The sequence below is a fragment of the Morone saxatilis genome, unplaced genomic scaffold (genome assembly GCF_004916995.1).
Source record: "Morone saxatilis isolate NCDOM2014 unplaced genomic scaffold, NCSU_SB_2.0 Contig3, whole genome shotgun sequence".
NCBI classification, from domain to species: domain Eukaryota; kingdom Metazoa; phylum Chordata; class Actinopteri; family Moronidae; genus Morone; species Morone saxatilis.
The window spans coordinates 12,945,215-12,963,678 of record NW_023339873.1 but is presented as its reverse complement, the minus strand read 5'-3'; the positions used below and the strand labels follow the sequence as shown (position 1 = coordinate 12,963,678).

Below are 18,464 nucleotides of genomic sequence, written 5' to 3'. Positions count from 1 at the left end.
GTCAGTCAGTTGGTCCACCATCCAATCCTGCTGGATAGATTGCCATGAAATTTTGTGTGTATATTTAAGGTCTCTAAAGGATGAATTTAAATTACTTTGGTGATCCTTTGATTTTATTTTACTTCTTCAGTGAAATATCTCAACGTCTACCTGATCTGCTGGCACCACATTTTATAAAGACATTCATGGTTTGTGGACTAATAGTGATCCCCTGACTTTTCCTCAAGCATCAGCATGACATTTTTGGCGTTTTTCAACAACTATTGCATGGATTGCTGGGGATAGTAAAAACTTTTATCCCCTGACCTTTCATCTAGTGCATCCTCAGCTCAACATTTCTGTTTGCCAACACTTTGTTTTATGATGAAATACCTGCAAAATGAATGGAATTTCCATCAGCCTCAGCTTTACTTTGTGTTTAGTGGTAATTAGCAACTGCCAACACGCTAATTAAGATCATAAACATGCTAAACATCAACATGTCAGCATTATCATTGTGGGAGTATTAGAATTTTGACATTAGCATTTACAGATACACTGCTGTGCCCAAGTACAGTCTCAACTAGCATGACTGTAGACTCTTATTCTTTTTTTATTCATTTTGAAGGCATTTTCACCTTTAATGGATAGTTGGCAGGAGGAAATAAAGGGATTCAATGATGTGACAGACGTCCTTGCAGCACGGCATCTATTCCAGTCATCACATCAGCCCTCTGTTCCTGTGCAGGTCACCTTGATAAAAGGACTGTATAGCTCAGAGTGGACAAAAGAAAGAGGGAGACAGCCAGACTGGCAGACAGAGATGGATGGAGGGCAGTGACCTTTGTACAACCGAATAGTAAGGTGAACTGGGAAAGCACTGAACAAATTGTCACTGTGAAAGGGCGAGTACCACATCGTAATGACAGGCTCAACAGCTCCATGATGACAGATTGATTTCAGACAATATTCCTGGATTGTCAAGAGGCCCCATTGCTGTCAGTGAGAGCTTTGCCAGTTCCTCCACCCCCTCCGTCTGTCTCGCCTTGCTTCTCCCCGCTCTGTCTCGTCTCTGTCTCACCCGCCTTTCTCTTTCCCTCACCCACTCCTCTACTAGCCTCTCCCTCCCTCCTGCTCCAGTCTGAATCGCTCCATTCTGCCCAAACACTCCTGCTACATCGCAGTCTGTCATTGGCCCTCTCCTGAAAAGACCTTGTTGACAAAGGCGCTGGTGTAAAGCGCTTCCCAGTGTCATGGAGATTGGCTGATCCTCAGACTGTACGCTGGTGTAGGGTTCCTGGAGACGGAGAAATGAGGGGCACTCAGTGCCAGGCTCGGCCACCTTCATCACCATCACGCAGATGTGACCACAGCACACACAGAGAGACACACACACACACACACACACACGCCGGTCCGCCGGTGACAGCATGTCTGGCTCAAAACAGTCTTGTTTACAACCTCTGTGCTTCTTTGCCAGTCAGTTGAACATCAGACCAACTCAGAGTGGCGGTGGCTTGACTTAATAAGACATCTGTATCTCATTCAGCATCTCCAGACTGGACTCCGACTGTGTCAACTGTACACAATGAGCCAGCGCAGGTTGGATAGTTAGTTTTATCCCACTGTGGAATGCAGGAAGGTTGAAGAAGGAGGAATGCAGGGAGTGGCAGGATGCATCTCTCTGTTGACTGATGGAGGCCGTGAAACAACATGAACAGAGTTCGTTTTTGGTGGATTAATATCTACTTGTCATCCGGTTACATATGTACAGTTTATGGGATAAAGGGCCAATACGAGTGTCCATAGAACAGAACACTGAAAACTGTCATAGTACAAAAGATGGCATCAAATGCTTTCTTGAATTTGTACTTCTCTTCATTTATTATTTGATCCAGTTATTTCTGATTTAAGTAATGTTTTCCTTTCTGTATTTGAAATGATTTTGAGACTTGAAAGGCAAAAATTATTAAGTAATTCATAATTTTATGGTCCTTGTTTGGACATGATTTGTGTGCAAAGAGTGAGTTTTCCTTCTCACATTGTATTTTTAAAGGATTTTTACAGCCCTGATTAGGTATACATAAGTTAAAAAAAATCTGCATGAGTATGTGTTTAAATACTAGGGGTATTATACTCTACGGCTTTAATCTGTAACACCCTTTGTTGTCTGTGGCATGAGGACTACAGTATAGCAACATACAGATGAAGTCTTTTAGCCTCTTTCATATTCTGCGTGTGTTTGTGAGAGAGAATAAGAGACAATACACAGACAGTCCAGAGCAGCCAAACATGTGTGAGCGTTCACACAATGTCCCTCTCAGTGCCAAGTGGTCGGCCCATCTCCAAACATACAGACAGACAGTAATAAACAGGTGCTTGTTGGTGCCCTGCTCTGTATTGGAGAGAGAGAGAGGGAGAGGTCTGTTTGAGTGTGTCATGTGGCTGAGGCTGAGCCTGGGCCAGGGAGTGGGGTGTGAGATTGTTGGGATTCCTAGTTTCTGCCGCCTGGGCCCACCTAATCCCCCTTCACTCCCCCATGCAACCCTCCTCTCCTTATGAGCTGTGTGTTAAAGGAGGCCTCTCTGCCATCTTAGCCTCTGCTCCCTGCCACTCTCTAAATCAACCCTCCTCTGTTTAACCCTCAGCCTACTTCTTTCCCCTTGGCTTGTTTTTTTTATTTCTCTCCTTTCCTCTGACCCCTCTTTCTCTGTCTCTGTCTGTCACTCTATCTCGCCTTTCTCTCCCTCCCCAGCCTCCCTCCTGTTGCCTATTCCCTGATAAGTGGCCCTAAGCACACACTCAGCCCCTGTGTGTGCACCGGGCCTTAGCCTAATGGAGTGAGATAAAGCGACTAGAGTGCCACTCACTGTGCACTCTTTACGAGAGGTCCAGTGAATTACTTATTCACATATGCACGAAAACATGTGCTTCTGAATTAGTGTGTTAGTGTTAGAAGAATATTTAAGAAAAACTTTATTTGTATGTACCATTCTCTCTCAAACAGAATGACTGAATGTTGGACGAGTATTCAGTATTTTTCTCAATAATTGTATTTATTTAATTTACTTATTGGCACTTTTAATTAAGAAAAAGGAGCAAAGATAAAGTGAGTTTACCTGATGCTCTCATACTGACCGTTCCCTCCTTTTATTTTAAAGTGAACCACATTAAATGATGAAGTTTGGCGTTATTCTAATTCTTTTTTTTTTTTATTGTCAACAAATCCCATGAAAATACCAAAACCAACAATTTGTTAGTCCATCTCTCAATAGTTCTCTACCTTGTCTGTGACTCTCAAGCCCTTGGTTCCTACTGACATAAATCCTTAAAAAGCGTTCACAAATACATAGTGTCTTTTTTTAAAGCCTCAGTAATTTCCTGTAACATCTGGGCACTTTACATTTTAGCGAATCGCAGTTCAAACAGGAGTAAACGGTGCATTTGTTGGGGACTATTTTTAATTATTACACATTTGATGCACTAATGACTATTTATGTCAGCAGGATGGTGTATCTAGGGTGACTCTAACTAAACTACAGCGCCCATGTTCATGGCAATGAAGGAACATATCACCCAGTGCAATGATGTGGCTCTCTTTCATGTATCTTTTATAGTTTCCAGACAACAATGGAGGTCTATGGCTTAGAGGAATAAGCTATATGAGGCTGTGGCTACACCGGCAATACCTTTATAGCACACAGTCAATGTTGGTCTTGTGTTTTTCCATGGGATTTGTTGATAATAAGGCAACATTCCTATCCTTACCCTTTAAACCCCACACAAGGAAAACAGCAAGAACACAAGTTAACAAAATATAATGAGAATAAAAGAAGAATAATGGACAAAACTCTCCCACTCACCACAATATAGACGATGATCAATGAAATACTGGCATGTTTGCTGGGAAAGGAGGGCTCCTAAAGGGTAATATTAACAATAACAACAACCCAAAATGGTGACAACTCTCAAAAGAAAATACCCAACTCTCTGTACAGTGGTAGACCAGGTAAAAGAAAGCAGGCAATAAACTGTTCCAGTAATAAGACAAAATGGCCTCTCCAAAAACATTATATGAAAGGCCTCTATTAATTCAAGTAAAGGACTTTCCATAAGGACTCCGTACTTTTCCTGGCTTGTGGAAGTATGGAAAAGTATGGAGTCCGTAGGGAAAATCCTTAAAGTGAATTTAAATGGGCTTTTCATGTAATCAAAGTATCAATAAATTATAAAAACGGATAATTTTTCCCAGGAAATTGTTAGCTGAGGCAGTAAGCCACCTGGATCCTTATGTGTCTTGTCTCGTGATCAGTTTATTATGTAGATGATTGCCTGAACAACAACCACACCTACTAAATATATGGCAACTGCTTTTTCCTGACGCTTACATGTTTTATTTCATGTAGAAAAAAAAATACAATATATGACCCATTTATTGATAAACAAACAAATATTTATGTATAACGGATGTATTTTGGGTGGAGCCTGGATTTTTGTGTCCCTGCACACACAGATGATGGTAGTAAGGAGTCTACAAAAACACACACACACACACACACGCTGCGTTTCTCTGACAGAGGCAGCTGGGGCCGGGAGAAGGCAGTCAAGTTTAATGAAATATAGCAGCTTAGAGTTCAAAGGCTCCACAGTAGGGCCTGTTAAGAGTAGGCCGCGTGATGGAGATGTTTCCAGAAGCTTTATGACGCTGGAGTAATTTCTCTCTCTTTCTTTCCTGTTCTTTTGATGAAGGGCCAGCAGGAGATCGTTGTTCTCGAGCCATTAGCGAAGGAAGCAGACGCAGATTCACTGCAAACAAGCAGCGATGTTATTCCAGTGATTCTGCTTTAATCAGATAGATTGACTGGAGCATCTTATTCTCTTTACCTCTTTCTTATTATTCCACCCCCCCCTCCGCTGTTTCTCTAGTCCCTCATGTCACCCAATAGCTCCTCCTGTACCATTCCCACCACCGAAGCAGTTGCTATTCAGCCCACATCAGATGGTGCCGAAGAAAGAGCCATTGTCCCGGCTGGTCTTACCCCGCTCTTATCTATTGATTGGAAAGCAGAGAGGAGAAAATAACGGGTATTGATTACCACACTGGGTGAAGTTGCTGGGCAGGGCGTCTGGAGGGGTAAGAAAAGACGGCATTCTTCACCCTCCGCTGCCCCGCTGCTGTCAGAACCCTCCACATATCCAGTCCCCTTTCACCCTGTCACTGCCCCCCCCCCCCCCACCTCCACCTCCTTTCTTGAATTGCCAAGGTGGCTCTCCCCCCTTTCTTTCTCTCTTACTGTTTTATGCCGATTTTTATCTCTGCTTGTGAAATGTATAGCCAGGCGCAGTAGCGGGCTCTGAACAGAAGCTCTGGCCTTTCACACACTCCCCAGGCTGCGGTGTCTGCCTCACCTTTCGCCTTCACCTAACCCCTCCAGTCTCAACTAAAGTCACCGGCTCTAGATTTGGTTTCAAGCTTTCATGTAGTTTTTTGTGCATTATTTTTTTCTACCCTGAACTCGACTTTCCATCCATTTTGCTATATTTTTGTATTATACAAGTGCTCCTGAGGTTTTAAGAGCTGCATGATAGAATATTTCCCTGGAAGCACAGGCTCCATTAAACTTCCTCTCTTATGTTCGAGGTCTGTCTGCTCTTGTACGGTCTGCTGAGCTAACACAGTGCTGCTGAGTAGGAGGAAGCATTCTCTAGCTTCTATCTGTCTCTCTGCCTCTTATCCTTTATGTAAATACTGCATATTGAAGACACATTCACTGAGATCAGTGTTTATCTTAGTAATGAATCACTACAGTCTGGCAGTGAGCAAAAGCTTTTTGATGCACAAGAAATTCTTGCAGTTGGCTGGAGATTAAGGACCAAATCCTTTTTATTAGAAGATGTTTACAGTGTTGTTTGAATAACTATATCCTGTAGTGGGCAGACAGTGTTGCGTGCATTATCAGGTTGTTCTCATTGCGTTTGGTTAAGTTCCAGGTGTTCGCTATTGGAGCGGCTGTCAGCAGCCAAGCCAACCCTTTATTGATATGTTTGCAGTGGCTAGAAAGACCAAAGCAATTTGTATGGGAGGAAAAATGCATGTACACATCATTACGTCCACAGGTGTTTTGTAAAAGAGAAAATAAACGAGGAGAGAGGTACTAGCACAGATGAACATTGCTCAAGTCTGGCAACCTTTGTAGTTTGTAATTTTTTTTTTTCTGTGTTGCTCTTTCCTAACATATTTCCCTCCACGGATGCCTGCACATCAGATCAACAGTTCATTAACCCGCTCACAAGGTTTCGTAAAAATGGCTATATTTAGTTTGAATCACAAGAATGCCTCTTATTGAATGTGCCCCTTTCTCTTAAAATAATCCATCACCAAATTGAGCAAAGAAAAACAGAGCTAATTCTGAGAGTCGCCAGGCCTCCTCCTCCTCCTCCTCTTCCTGCGCTATGAAAGATTCCATTCACACATGGGGCTCGGCTATAATAAGGAGCGCCGTACCAATGCTGCAATACGGGAAGGCCCATATGGTCATGTGTATCATTTTCCATTTAGAGAGCAGCTAACAATTCTAACAATTTGAGTAAACACTCACCAGCTTGTCATAAATCTGGCAGGTTCCCATTCATCACAGCCTCTGTATGCTTAGTTCAGCAACCAGGAGACAGCTGCAGAGAGAAGTACAGCTATGGGACATTTTACCTCCAGTATGATGTGATTACATGTTCCATTGGTAAGACTTAAACTATTTTACAATCAAGCAGATAAGGCAATAATTCCCCTTTTCTTAGAATTAGATTTTTTACAGAGGGCCTCTGTGTGGTTGCCTCAAAACTTTCAACTCCAAGGTTAAGAGAACCTGTCCTTGAGGAGGCGAAGAAGGAGGAGGAGGAGGAGGAGGAGGAGAGTCCCTATTGAAGAAAGGATGGTGGTCATGCACACAGCATAAATACTTATTAAGTTATTCAGACGATGTCCTTGATTTCAGCACCTCTTCACGCCTTGTTTTTCAAAAGGACTTCAAAAGGTTTTTTTCAAGAGCGGAGATGGAGGGAGGAGATCATTTGTTGCACATTCCTAGCACTTGGAGCAGGCCAAAGCTTTCTAGTTTATTAAGCCAAAAAGCTCAAGAGCAGGAGCCCCAAACCCAAATTCAAGATCACATAGACCTTTATCCACAAAGGAATAGTTAGACATTTTTGGTAAATGTGCTTATTTATTTGTTACTTCATTTTTTGTTTGTTTTTCCGCCCTGTCGTTAACGTGTGTCTTGTTTGGTTTTTGTGTAGATTAAACAAATGAGATATAAAATTATTAATGTCTGAGCTTTCATGGTGCTAGTATGCGGATTTTGTTACCTTTGGACAGAGCCAGGCTATAGCTGTTTCCCTCTGTTTCCAGTCTTTAGGCCAATGGTTTTCAGACTGTGGTCCGAGGACCAACAGGGGTCCTTTAGTGGGTTGTAGGAGGTCCCCAGCAAAAGGAGGAATAGAAAACATTTAACTTTTAACACATTTTTCGGTTTTGACTGATTGCAATGTATAATGATCTTAGTTGATCATTAATTGACTACAACGACTTTATAATATCGAAACCTAAAAATGAATTTGAAAAGTTTACTGTGGGGATTCCTTCTGACAAAATCCTCTCAAATTGGGGGTCTGTGGTCTAATCTGCATCTATTGTGAGGATACTTGACATGAAGAAGTTTAGTCTAAGCTTAATTAACTGGCTGCCTGCTGTAAATGTATATTTTCCATACAGACCAGAGTCATATTGATTGTTTCAAGGTAAAGGAATTCACCTACCAGTAACTATAAAGCTAAGTAATAATACGTTAATACGGGTTAACGACCAAAATAAAACCATCTGATCATATAAAAAAAACGTACTAGTACTCGGAAGAAGCTTATGAAGCCAAATTAAAAGAAGGATCCTCCACTAGAAGGCTGGGTATATAATAAGTGTCGAATACTCTGCAAACAACACTGCGGAGAGATTTTGCAGTGCACCGTTGTATATTTTTACGAATGGAAAAAAGCGTTCAGATGTTCCCCTGTTTTCAAGAAGACTATAACTCTCAGGAAAAGTCCTTCCAACTTTCACAAGTCTTTGTTTGACAGAAGCAGTACCAATGCTGGGTCAGTGTGTTTTGACACTTTGCTACAGCTGGACCTTTGACATGAATCAGGCCCTTGTTGCTGTGTGTTCCCTCCATTAATCCAGAAGGAACACATGGTTGAGTGGCGGTGACTATAAGTCATTAGAGATAACTGAACCCTATTGGTTCAAGATTTGGCAATGATTTTAAATGTTTTTTCATGGCGGTTCGATCTTTTAGGCTCAACTCAGTCCACGTGAGCTCCAGCAGCACCAAGCCAATGCTGTGACCTGTTTGTGGTCCTAAAGCAGAGTCCGCTGAGTAAGAAACTGAACAGTGAGCGCCTCTGTTCTGCTTTCCTGGTAGCTGAGGAGTGAGATATGGGCCAGCTGACAACAGCCAAAAAAACTGTGGTTGCAGTTTCTCCACAGACATAAACAATGACACTTCCAATTTCCTGTGCATGCTGTGGACCAGGAAAGGCCATCCACAGAGAGGAAGGAAAACTCTGAGTGTGTGTGTGTGTGTGTTCATGCATGGTTGAGAAAGACATAGAAACAAAAAAGGAAGGAGTTTTTCATCGGTTTTACGCTCACAAGTTTCATTATTTTTCCGCTGAGTTTTGTGGCATGACTTATAAACCATTATTTTTAGAAAACATGAGTAAGTCCAGCGTTTTAGCATCAGAGGTCACCGGCCCAGCAGTCCAGATGTTGTACCTGCAGCTGAGATACATCTGTTGGCAACGTGATGGATAAAACAGCCAGATGGCGTTACCTGTGTCACCTTCCCCCACCGCGGCCCCATCAGTATAATGAACTTCTTCTTGTTTACCACATGTGTGAAATGCACCAAAGGAATGTGACTCTGTGTGTGTGTGTGTGTGTGTTTGAGCGTGTGTGTATATGTTTGGCAGAGGCCATGTGTACTTACCCTCCCCATTGTTTTTACTGCTACCAGACCGGCCATTTGTTCTGAGGCACAGACTGTGCTCTGTGTACTTTTGAGGGCTATTGCAGCTATAGGGTTTGGTTGCATTTCCCCCCCCTTTTCTCTCCCCCCAATCTCCTGTTCCTCTTCGGTGTCTACTCTGCTCAGTAATTCTGGGTTTTGTTTAGTTTTTGATGGAGGGGGGGTTAGTTGAACGCCTGGTGCTGTGCGAGCAGTGGCGCAGGCCTCCTAACACCATCACAGGGTGTTTTGGCCCGCTCCACTTCACCAGATCTGAGGGGGCAGACCTGAGCCAATTAAGAGCAGGGAGAACAGGCTGCTGTCCGTCTCACTGTGACCCGCCCCCCTCATTGCTTTGATCTCTTGCACGCTACACAAAACCAGAGCAAGAACACTTTACCCTCTCTGTGCAGGCAGTGGACGACAGGGCTTGTCCAATTATTACAATCTGGTTTCGACGTTTCTGGGTAATCAGACAAAAAGATGACAAATTACCTCTATCTCATTCCATCTGCCCACATCACAGCTGTTACTAAAACTGGTTTTAGTCAGGCCAGTCAGGACTCAGATATTTTCTTTTGTTGATTCCAATACACTAAGCTGCCTAGTCCGTTGTTCAGAAAATGTTTTTGCGGTGTCATTTGGTTGTGAAGCCATTAAATTAAGTGGTTAAGCAAACTTAAGTTTTTTAGAAGTTGTTGGATATGAAGAAGGCTCCTCTCTGACTGCTTCAACATTGCTTTTTTTCTTGTTAATCACACCTAGGTTATGTAACCTCTGACAAGTGGTCAGACATTGCATTGTTTTAAAAGGTCATAGGTAGAGCTGGGCGATAAAACAATTATTTAGGATTTCCTTTTTAAAATTATGCAAAAAATAACTGAATCATGAAATCGAGATTTAAAGTACAAATGTTATAATGCAGGGATATACAGCTGTTAAGGACTCTGTACAACAATCCCAAATCCATTTAAGCCACTCATCTAAACAACATGTTGTAGAATTTTCCCATAATATCCTATACGAGAAGTAGGGCACCAGTGATAAGTCATCACAGATGGGGTTATGTTTTAACACCACCAAAGATATGGTGTCTTTATTTTTAAGAAGAAAAAAAAAGTTTAATTGCATATTGGGTGTGTTGTGAAAAAATTGGAGATTATAATTTTAGACCATATCTCCCAGCCCTAGTCTGTGAAATGCAAAATGCTGTGAATCACTGGTTTAAATGATATTTGATTATTTGTTCCACCCTGGCAAGAATAAAATTGTGGTAATTGTGTTTTTGGCGCAAAAATGATTAAATGAAAATGGAATACCATCTACAAATAAAGAAACCCATTCAATGTTATTGTGGGCTGCATATTCAGACACATAATCTGTTTTCTTTTTGCAAAATCATATTAAGGTTTTCTGGTTTAAAAATTTCACCATCTTTGTGTTTGTGTGTCCTCAGGACCTCCACGGGTGTCTGAGAAAGTTGCTCATAGACAGTCAGCACGGCTCGGGAGCGACATTAAGCTGCCATGTCCAGTGGAAGGAGACCCTCCGCCGCTCATAATGTGGACCAAAGACAACCACAACATCCACAGTGGCTGGATTCGTTTCCGTATCCTCCGCATGGGCCTGAAGATCAAGGAGGTGGAGGCAGACGACACGGGGACCTACATCTGCAAAGCCACCAACGGCTTTGGCAGCGTTAATATCAACTATACCCTCATCGTCATCGGTGAGTGCAGATGGATAGTTTGTATAACCTGTTGCTCTGCAGCATTGTGAGATTAGATCATCAAGGATTTTAAGATGTGTCACTCTTGTTAAAAACTAAAGCTCAATTCAGCGTCTTTAAAATATGAAGTCACCTGTCTGGTATCTCAAACCAGAGACCGTAGCGGTGAGTCAGTCTCCTGATTTGTACGACCAGAGCACTTCATCTTCTGCTGTTTTGAAGCCATATTTATAACACTTTCCTGCAGTGTAAAATATCACCACAGTTCAAATGTTAAAAGACAGCATCACTCACAGAGGTCGGGGTCTAAAACAAGTGGATTTATGGAGGTTTAGTGGTTGATCCCTTCAACTATTGTATGTGTTACAGCCCCTACTTCTCCCTGCCCAAAGTCAACAGCGGCACGGGATATTGTTTCATACCCCTTCATCCTCTGTGACTCAATTGGATCTCGAGCTCTTCCTTTTCCTTAGGCTACACTCTGTGGAGGCAGGAGGTCTGCAGCTCCGCAATAAGAAACACATTCGGTGTAATAGTGCCGGTTTGTCTTCAGACTCTCGCACAGCTCTTGAATGGGGCCTGGAGGATTACGCGCAGTCTGATCGAGTGTGTTACTCGTTTGTGCATGTGCATACAGTGCATTTCCTCTGCGCGAGAGCAGAGCATGATGAATGAGTGGAGTGGAGCGTGAAGGCTGTGTTTAGTCTAATTACTCTAAGATGCCTAATTAGGGCCAGAGTCTGTGCTCTCTCTCTCTTTGCCTCGCAGGAGGAGCTGCATCCTGGTCTTCTGACAGCCGGGCTTTAGAAGAAGAGCCATAATCAGACAGATGTGGAAAACACAGAGCACTTCAGAAAACTGTGCTTTTTGTAGTAAATCACGCTCATGAGTTGAGAATAGACAGACCAAAGTTTATTTTAGGGTCCCCCTCAATATGAAGTTGCCAGTGAGTTCAAAGAGAGGGTGTCTGCTGATTGTGCTAAAATGAAAGGTTGGAGATTGAGGCAGGGAGCCAGCTATAATGTCAAGGTTACAGTTATATAGTATCAAAGTCAGACGTGGCTATGTCTGTGTCTGCATTTCACTTAAAAGGCACTCTGGGTTTTTACATACACTGAACACTTCTTTGTGGAATACATCCAGAATCAATCATGTGAGGAATGACAACGTGTCATTTTAGGTTTGTTTCAAGGCTCCGTTGGTTGGATACGGTCACAATCCTCGGTGTACTTAGATGTGACAGATTGAGTCATAAATGCAGATTCTTTCAAGTGGGTAGTGGAGTCAATGTGAAAAGAAACAAAAAGCAGCCAAACACATTGGTAGATATTTTTATTTAAACTCACACTTTTGTTTTTTGGCATTTGAGTTTTAATTGATTTTAAAGAAAAGGTTTTCTACATGGCGTCATCACTATAGGGCCACAAGATTATAAATTATTACAAGATATGTAGAAAAATAAAATAAACTTAAAAAAAGGCATTTTTTTAAGTTTATTTTTTTAACATTTACGTGTGCTTATTGGAGAAAATTTACAGTTGAAACATTTGAAATAACTGAAACGCTGAAATAGTTGTAGTTGAAGTGGCAGTCAAAATACAAATTCTGGAATAAGTTCAATTAGCCGTTAAAATGAAAGTGCTAAAAGAAGTTGAAGTTTCAGTTAAAGGTGGGATCACTCATTCTGGAAAAAGATAGTTGAGTGTTGAGTTTCATTTCCAAAGCATCAGTATTTGACAACCTGGGAATGAGACTTAACAATCAACTATCTTTCTCCAGAATGACTGACACCACCTTTAAAGTGCAAGACCCGAATGAAGTTGAAGTGAAAGTGTAAAAAGTAGTTGAAGATTCAGTTGAAGTTCAAGCACTGAAAGAAGTTTAAATATTTCCTTGACCACTGGCCTCTTTAAACATGTGAGACAGCTTATTTTTTAAATAAAGTATTTGTCTTTGCAGTAGAGCCAAATACTGTACATAATTTTGATAAATTAAAGCCAGCCTATACTCACACACGCATTCAGGGAGCACACACACACACAATTAGCCAATTAATCTCAGTGATAGATAACAACTTTTTCCTTGCGGTGTGTTTACGTGACAGATAATTTGTCTGGTTTGGCTTCTGCTGCAGTGCGACTGAGTGAGAATGAAGACTTCAATGAAAACAGTTTAAGACTGCTGTGACGAAGCGGGCAGGGATCGCTGGGAGATCAGTTCAACCTGACTGCATGCATTGCTCTACTCCCACTCGGTGATTACGTTAGGAAAAAAATACCATTGGAAGTTCAATCATAAGTCTTTCTTGGAAGCATATTTCCATGAGATTTTTATCAGGACTGTTTTTGCCCTTTATGGAGTTACCTAGAGACTTTCTGGCCTGACTCTTAATCCTGATCTGGTTTACTTGTCCTGGTGGTGGTGTGTGCGTGAGAGACCGACTCGAGATACTAAACAACCAGTCTACATTTCACAAGAACAACCCCCCCCTTTCTGCTCTCTTGTCCGTCATCCCATTAGGCACTGGCAGGCCATCACCACAAGGTTTGTTTTTATAGGTAATTGCTCCATCAGAGCTGCATTGCATTCTGGGTGCCTTTTTTTTGCCACAAAGATTAGGGGGCCTCATTGTCAAAATACTTCCAGGATTGGAATCATCTTAATGCAGCCAAATAGTCTGCAATTATCATGAGCAACACTTTCCATTAACGTTGAATCGCCTAATTGTTAGCCATTTTCATTTAGTTGCGTGCAGTTGACTGTAGTGACCTGCTGGGAGGCCTATTATGTTGCTAAAAAAGATCAGAGGAGAGAGATTATTTATTTTAGACACTGTAAATGAGGGGTAGCTCCCAGCATAGCTCCTCATACAGTATCCATCATGTCAGTTTATTATTTTTACTGGATCGCAGAGGGAAAAAGAAAGAGAAGCAACTGCAGTCAGTTATAGTGCCGGTCAGGGGAGAAGGGTCGACGAAATCCTGGCAGCTGTTCAAGTTCAAGGCCCAATGTGGAGAGTATAACTTTTTAAACATCGCCTGGGACCCGGCAGAGAAGCCAAGCATAAGAAAGACAGTAAGATAAAGAGACAGCGAAGACGTGGGGTGAGATTGGAGGTGAGAGAGTGAGGGGTTTTTGCAGGGTGATGTAAGTTGGGGGGTGTTCCACTGTAGCTGGAGAGATATCCCTCCTCCCATCTGCCAGTGGACAGCCTGTCCTCCCCTGAGCTATCTGAAGAATCTGGTCAGTCAGTGCAACATGGCGCCTCCTCAATCCCTCCAGCTGGCTGTTTGGGCCCTGTTTGGGGTGGTCTCTTGACAACTGGCCCCCATCACCTCCCAGCACCCCCACCAGGATAGACCGATGCATGCAGCAACCTCTCCGTCCTCAGCTGCTCAGGCTACAGCAGGCTTCATATCAGCATTAAGATGGGATTGTCATATTAACATTTACAGTATTGGATTTTAATGTTTATGTCTGCACAGATAATATATTACAGGGCTAATACACGGCTGGCAGCACTCATTATATATACATGGAGATGTTGGCTCTCGCAGCACATTTTTCATTCCGCTCCTCTCGGGAGATGCCGTTTGGGCCAACTGTTGGATAAACTGCCCCGTGTGTGACTGATCACATGTGGTAGCTGTTTGGAGATTTCCAGAGTGTGATGCAAGGCCACTGCGCTTAACTTTCCCTGGACATTACAATGTCCCCAACAACATCTGGAGCTCATTGTGACCTCAAATCATCAGGCCTTTTCCTGTGATTCAGCTGGCACAGGAGGCCAGCGGGGAGAGCGTGTGTAGTGACCTGTTTCCTGTGGCTGGATTTGTGAATGAAGTGGAAGGGGATGGCGTCAGACCCTAAACACTGTAGCGAGTCTATGAATGGATCTAAGTTGTATGGAAGGAGGCTGATTGCATTTCAAACAATTTGATACGTTCTCTCGGAGCATTTTCTTGGATATTCAAGCACTTAAATCATGACTCTTTAGCTGAATTTCCGTTTGTATAATGAACCTTTGATTTCATACAATACATCAAGTATAAGGATTTTTGTTTGATCACCGATTCCATAATATGTTTCAGCTTTTATTTACTTTCCAGTACACAAGCACAGGCCTCTCATATATTTAGAGGCCCTTCTGTCGCTCCTCATCTATTGATTAAAATGTTTTACAATCTTCCAAAAATAACAATCATTTGACAGCCATACCTTGCCCCTGTCTGCAGTGTAGTGAGCCAACATTGTGCAAAGACAATAGTGGCAAGGGATAGCTCTAACAGGAGAGACATATAAAGGGTGCCATTGTTCCCTAGAATTGCCAAAAAGTAGAGAGGAAATAGATTCAGGAAAAAAAAAAAGTCAAAACGAAAACCCCGGCAGTGTGGGACCATGTTCTGTTTTGATTGGGAGGTTCAGGAACCGGGAGGAATGTGGAGAGCCCAAGTGAGCAACAGAGAAATATTTCTTCCAGTGGAGGCTGTTTTTTAAAGGAATGGGTTATTATAGTTGGCCAGTTAAACCCCTTCAAATAGCCATGACATCACGGCTGGGCTTGGTGCTGCAGGGGACAAACAAAGGAGGGTTTGTACCCAGAGAACCCTAGAGAGCTTTGAGGGTTTCGGGGGGACTCGAAAGGAGGCAGAACGTGGGGGTTAGAAGTCACATCTGGTCTCTTTACCTGACCCAATCAGGCCCTGAGAGGGAATCAAGTGTGCCAAACAGCATAGAAAAATCCAACTTGAGGCGGCACTGAACTCGAAATCGAAAAGAGGTATAAAAAGGTACAGAACTGGCTGGAAGTTTTTCCATTTTGTATTGTTATTAAGACATAGTTGACTTGGCCTTTACATTGTGATATTGTGTTTATCTTTCCCTTGACTTACGGTTGTAAAGTTTGTTAGAAATGTTAAGAATGACGTAGACTACCATGTCTAATGTGAAGTGACACCTCAGTAGGATCATATAAAATCATTTAACGACAGCCGTCCTCCAATAATCATCTGCTTAACGTCTCCTGCACAGAGTGGCAGTTATTGGCGAGGAACCTGATCTGCTCTGTTAATTCATCAATGCTTAACTCGAAAAGTCGATACGCATCACAAACCGTCGATTAGGTTTCACTCATTATATTTTCTCTAAGCCCCGTCTTAGCTCCACTGCATGATGTCAGCCAATGACATAAACTCCACAGCTGTCTCCTGGAACTGGGCTTATGAAAACTTATCATATTACTTCCAAATGGTGCGGAGTATGACCTGAGCATGCACCCCGCTCAGAGGAGCCTATCTATAAATGCTAAATTTACTCAGATAGAGCCAAGAACACTTTGCTGGGCCTGTTTGGTGTTGGATCGCTGCCATAAGAGCTGTGATGGCGACACTGTCAACAATAAAGAGCAAAATTCAAATGCAACGTTAATACGGGCTATAAAAGTAGGAACATACTGATAATATTAAAGTGTACACTGTCCTTAATACTGCTGTACAAACTGGAAAATGCATTCGCGCTTAAGCTCCAGAAATTTTTTTTTATCTTAAATTTGTGGAAAGAAAATACAAAATGTCCTAATTGAGTGGCTATTTGGTATCATCAGGTCAACTCAAATGGGCACACATCTTTATACTATAAAAGTAAAACTGTAATTGGATCGCCTCATATAATCTACCACCCGCTTTTACAACTTGTAAGTCATTTTTGCAGTTTGAATTCTCTGCTTCAGGATTTCCTTTATCTTCCACTGTTGACTAACTGTTGCTCTGCTGTGTTAATAGACGACTCAGGTTCTGATAAAACTGGACCAGGAGCAGCTGATAGAGCAGAGTCTGGCCCGGGCGCCGATGGCTTGTCAGAGAAATATGGTAAGAGCTCTGCTGGAATGCTTTCAGTGATGCAGTGGTAAATTAAAGGACCATAACAGTGTTTCTGCAAGTTTTATCCTATTTACTAAAACAATCACATTCACTTTACATCACAGCTAAACATATTCAAACCACGCTGCTGTGTTTTTAGATTTTTGGATGTATTTCACCCCCGGGCACTCAATGGGCCCCTGCATTACTTTGATACTGCACCTTAGACAAATACAGACTTTAACAAGTTACAGTAGTCTGCCATTTGATTTTCATGCCATACAGAAATGAATAAACATCAATTGGTGTCTGGAACAGAAAGAAAAACAAAAACATCTGATAATGTAAAACATCACAGGACGCATTTGAACTGTATATATGATTTGTAGGTCAAGGTCCAGTGTGATGAGTTACTAAATGTTTCTTCTTCTGTCCCCTAAAGTGCGTCCCCGCTTTACCCAGCCCGCTAAGATGAGAAAAAGGGTGATAGCTCGTCCCGTTGGCAGTTCGGTGCGGCTCAAATGCATGGCCAGTGGAAATCCTCGACCGGACATCGTGTGGCTGAAGGACGACAGGCCGCTGACGGAGCAGGAGGTCGGCGAGGGCCGTCAGAAGAAGTGGACTCTGAGTCTGAAGAACCTGACGCCAGAGCACAGCGGCAGATACACCTGCAGGGTCTCCAATCGGGCAGGGGAAATCAACGCCACTTATAAAGTCGAGGTCATACGTAAGTAACCCACAGAGAGGCTGAGCTGTACGCATACCAAACCTATTCACCTGGAAATATCAATGCTAACAGATGAGGCAAAGGTAATTCATTTAAATGATTACTGCTGTTTGCGTGGATCATTTTGTGATCTTTTGTACATTGCTGCAGGAAATTTAAAGCATAGGAACTGTAACCTTTAAAAAAACACATTACACATCTCTCTGATCTACCTACTCCTGACGTCTGATTGCGATCAGCAGGTCTTATTCATATCCTCGCTGCATGGATGAATGTGCTTGTGTAATCATGTATATGAGAAGCATATTGAGGAAGCAGGCTTGAGAGTGAGGGCTTGTGCCCTGGTGTTTGCACAGGGGGGAGAGAGAGAGGGAGAGAAAGAGGCTGTTCAACTCAGAGACCCTCCACCCAATCTGGAGCTGATTAAAGCCCAGCTGTCTGCCAGACCCACTGCCCCCCCCTCCCCATGAGAAATGTGTGCTGTACAACCAGGAGCAAAGAAAGACAGGAAACTAATCACACATACTTCTTGTGTTACATGTGGTATTCCTCCCTCTCTGTCAATTATAAGTTCTAAGCCGGAGGCTAATAATGGTATGGACAACTAAGACCTCTTCTATCCACAGAAGGGCTGTCGTGTCAAAAGATGTCTGTGTGACAGTTTTCACCTGTGTTTTTATGCAGAGAGGACAAACTCTAAGCCTATTTTGACGGGCACTCACCCGGTCAACACGACGGTGGACTACGGAGGCACCACGTCGTTCCAGTGCAAAGTGAGGAGCGACGTCAAGCCGGTCATCCAGTGGCTCAAACGCGTGGAGTCTAACGAGGAAAGCCGCTACAACTCCACCATCGAGGTGGGAGACCACCGATTTGTGGTTCTGCCCACGGGGGAGGTGTGGTCACGACCCGACGGCTCCTACCTCAACAAGCTGCTCATTACCCGTGCCAAGGAGGAGGACGCCGGCATGTACATCTGCTTAGGCGCCAACACCATGGGCTACAGCTTCCGCAGCGCCTTCCTCACTGTGCTGCCAGGTGAGGCCTGGCCAATGTCTGTTTACTGTGTCCCACCGCCACAGCAGCAGGACGTCACAAAGCGTACTGCAGAGCAA

The 18,464-nt window shown here is 42.9% G+C and overlaps 1 protein-coding gene across 1 annotated transcript in view; it reads left to right on the top strand.

Moving 5' to 3' along the window:
• The window catches only part of LOC118337146 (fibroblast growth factor receptor-like 1), a 28,149-nt gene that overhangs the window by 7,231 nt on the left and 2,454 nt on the right, over nucleotides 1–18,464 (top strand). Inside the window, exons 3-6 of the mRNA XM_035674030.1 lie at nucleotides 10,492–10,764; nucleotides 16,545–16,631; nucleotides 17,065–17,349; nucleotides 18,034–18,387. Coding sequence (XP_035529923.1) covers nucleotides 10,492–10,764; nucleotides 16,545–16,631; nucleotides 17,065–17,349; nucleotides 18,034–18,387 — 999 coding nt within the window. The remainder of the gene's footprint in view (nucleotides 1–10,491; nucleotides 10,765–16,544; nucleotides 16,632–17,064; nucleotides 17,350–18,033; nucleotides 18,388–18,464) is intronic.